This window comes from Cynoglossus semilaevis, chromosome 6 (genome assembly GCF_000523025.1).
Source record: "Cynoglossus semilaevis isolate Cse_v1.0 chromosome 6, Cse_v1.0, whole genome shotgun sequence".
NCBI lineage: Eukaryota > Metazoa > Chordata > Actinopteri > Pleuronectiformes > Cynoglossidae > Cynoglossus > Cynoglossus semilaevis.
This window is the reverse complement of record NC_024312.1, coordinates 2,403,496-2,405,925: the sequence shown is the minus strand read 5'-3', so window position 1 is coordinate 2,405,925 and position 2,430 is coordinate 2,403,496. Positions and strand designations below refer to the sequence as shown.

Genomic DNA, 2,430 nt, shown 5'->3' with positions numbered 1-2,430 from the left:
ATCTTTATTTGTGGCTAATTATTCCTGATATTATTTTAAGGAAATTTCCAGACAAAAAACATTTTTAGCTGTTGGCTAACATTCCACATTTCTCCTGGTTAGCTAGTTAGCCTTTAGCTAGTTAGCCTTTAGCACAGCACTTGTTATTTTCATTGCCTTTTGGTTTTTGTTTCTCGTTCTCTAGCCAACGTACAGGTGTTTTAGAACATTTGTGAAGGTGTTCAAACAGACACTTCTGTCTTTGTAGCTCAGTAGACAAACACACACCATCACGTCTTCACACACACACACCACATCACGTCTTCACACACACCATCACGTCTTCACACACACACATCATCACGTCTTCACACACACACACCATCACGTCTGTCAGCAGGCGGCCAAACTAGTCCGGTCTGTTCCACCTGTGTACGATGACATGTGTTTTAAGAGTTTTATTTTTCCATTCTTCTGCCTCAGTGACAGAGTAAACAACATCAGCCACGACACACACACACACACACACACGCGGTGGTTGTTCCTGCCTGAACTTAAACACAGAAACACTGATAGTGTCAGTCTGGACACACACGCAAACACTACAAAGTTATTTTACTTAACTTACTTAACTTTTACTAAGTTTAATAATAAGTTTAATAATCAGAGTGATGATGATGATGATGACAACGACGACGACGACGACCATGACCATGACGACGATGACGACGATGACGACGATGACGATGATGATGATGCTGACGAAGACGGCGACCCCCACGCCGACGACGACAATGACGACGACCATGACGACGATGACGACCACGACGGTGACGAGGACGGTGATGAGGACGATGACGACGATGACGAGGACGATGATGATGATGATTGTCAGCGACATTTTAGCTGCAAAGTCCGTCAACTTTTCCTGCCCACTGACCTACAGTCACCACTGCAACTAAAACCTGACCAAGAAAAGACTGAAATGTTCCTTAGATGATGATGATGATGATGACGACGTCATAATGAAGGATTTCCCTTTTATTCTCAGAGACATATTAGCTGCAAAGTCCGTCAACTTTTCCTGCCCACTGACCTACAGTCACCACTGCAACTAAAACCTGACCAAGAAAAGACTGAAATGTTCCTTAAAATCACTCTGAAAAACTAACGTTTTTCATTATTATTTAGTCTGAAGAACAAATGTGAAACACCAAAATTATAAATGAACTGTTTCAGTGACACCAGCCTGTTGTGACGTCAACGTTTTTAACTTTCAGTGTGGAGTTTGGCCCAAACTGAAATAATCAGCTCTTCTGTTGTTTCTTATATATAAACACGTGCAGTAGCTGCGGCCCTCGGGGCTCGTCCTCCGACCGCCTCCTCTTTCACTCAGAACAACATCTGAGACACTGTCTGTTTTTTTCACTGCTGTCTCCACACCTGTCCTCAGGCTGCCACCGCGCTTTGTCCCATGTTGGATGTAGCCCAGGTAGGCCTCCTAGCTTTTGTGTGTCCTAAGACCCAGAGTGAGACATGAAAAAAAAAAAAAACTGAAACTGAAAACACCCCGAGTCTTTCTTTTTGTTCAACGACACACAAATATCTGGTTCTATTTATGGAGGACTCAGCCCACTGTGTGGAGAAGGCTTTTGAAATCCAGGTTTCAACAATGTCACAGCAAACCTTAGGCCACGTTTGCAGCTTCTCTACAAACATCTACACAGGAGAACATCACCTGCTGCTTCTCACTGATTCTCTTCTTCTCTCTTCTGTTCTGTTCTGTTCTGTTCTGTTCTGTTCTCCAGAGCTGTGTGTTCGGTGAGAACAGGACCTCCATCCAGTGCACCACACCGTCTCTGGCTAAGCTGGCCCTGCAGCCCCCGGTGGTCACCAAGGTGGCGTTCGTCCTGGACGGCTACTCCACCGATCAGTGGGACCTGATTTATGTGGAGGACCCACTTTTCCAGGACCCAAAACTGACCTCCAAGGACAACAAAAGCATAGTGGAGCTGAAGGTACGGCCCAGGCTGCACCACGTTGAGCCTCACGACAGAAACTGTCAATCATAGATAGTCCCATATCTGATACTGTCTGATACGCTGTTAGCTTGTTTTGTTAACGTCGTTTGTTAGCTTGTTTTGTTAACGTCGTTTTTTAGCTTGTTTTGTTAACGTCGTTTTTTAGCCTGTTTGGACTGAAGGACGGTCGTGGTTTAGATTAAGGTTTTGTTACAGTTTCATTCTTCTAAAGATGAAGTGGAGACTTTAAATGAGCCGCACAGGGAATCAGCGTTAGTGTTCCCGGCCTTACAGGAAGAAAGTCATCAGTTTGATGGTCAGACTCCTGGTCAGACTCCTGGTCATCTTCTCCCCTCGTAGTCACTCAAACTCATGCAGGATCAGGTTCATTGTTCACTCCTAACTGAACATAGGTGTGAGTTGTTTGTTT

The 2,430-nt window shown here is 44.6% G+C and overlaps 1 protein-coding gene across 1 annotated transcript in view; it reads left to right on the top strand.

Annotated features, from left to right (window-relative positions):
- Positions 1 to 2,430, top strand: part of met (MET proto-oncogene, receptor tyrosine kinase) — a 48,630-nt gene that overhangs the window by 32,577 nt on the left and 13,623 nt on the right. The window contains exon 11 of the mRNA XM_008311183.3: positions 1,788 to 1,997. Within this exon, the coding sequence (XP_008309405.1) occupies positions 1,788 to 1,997 (210 nt within the window). The remainder of the gene's footprint in view (positions 1 to 1,787; positions 1,998 to 2,430) is intronic.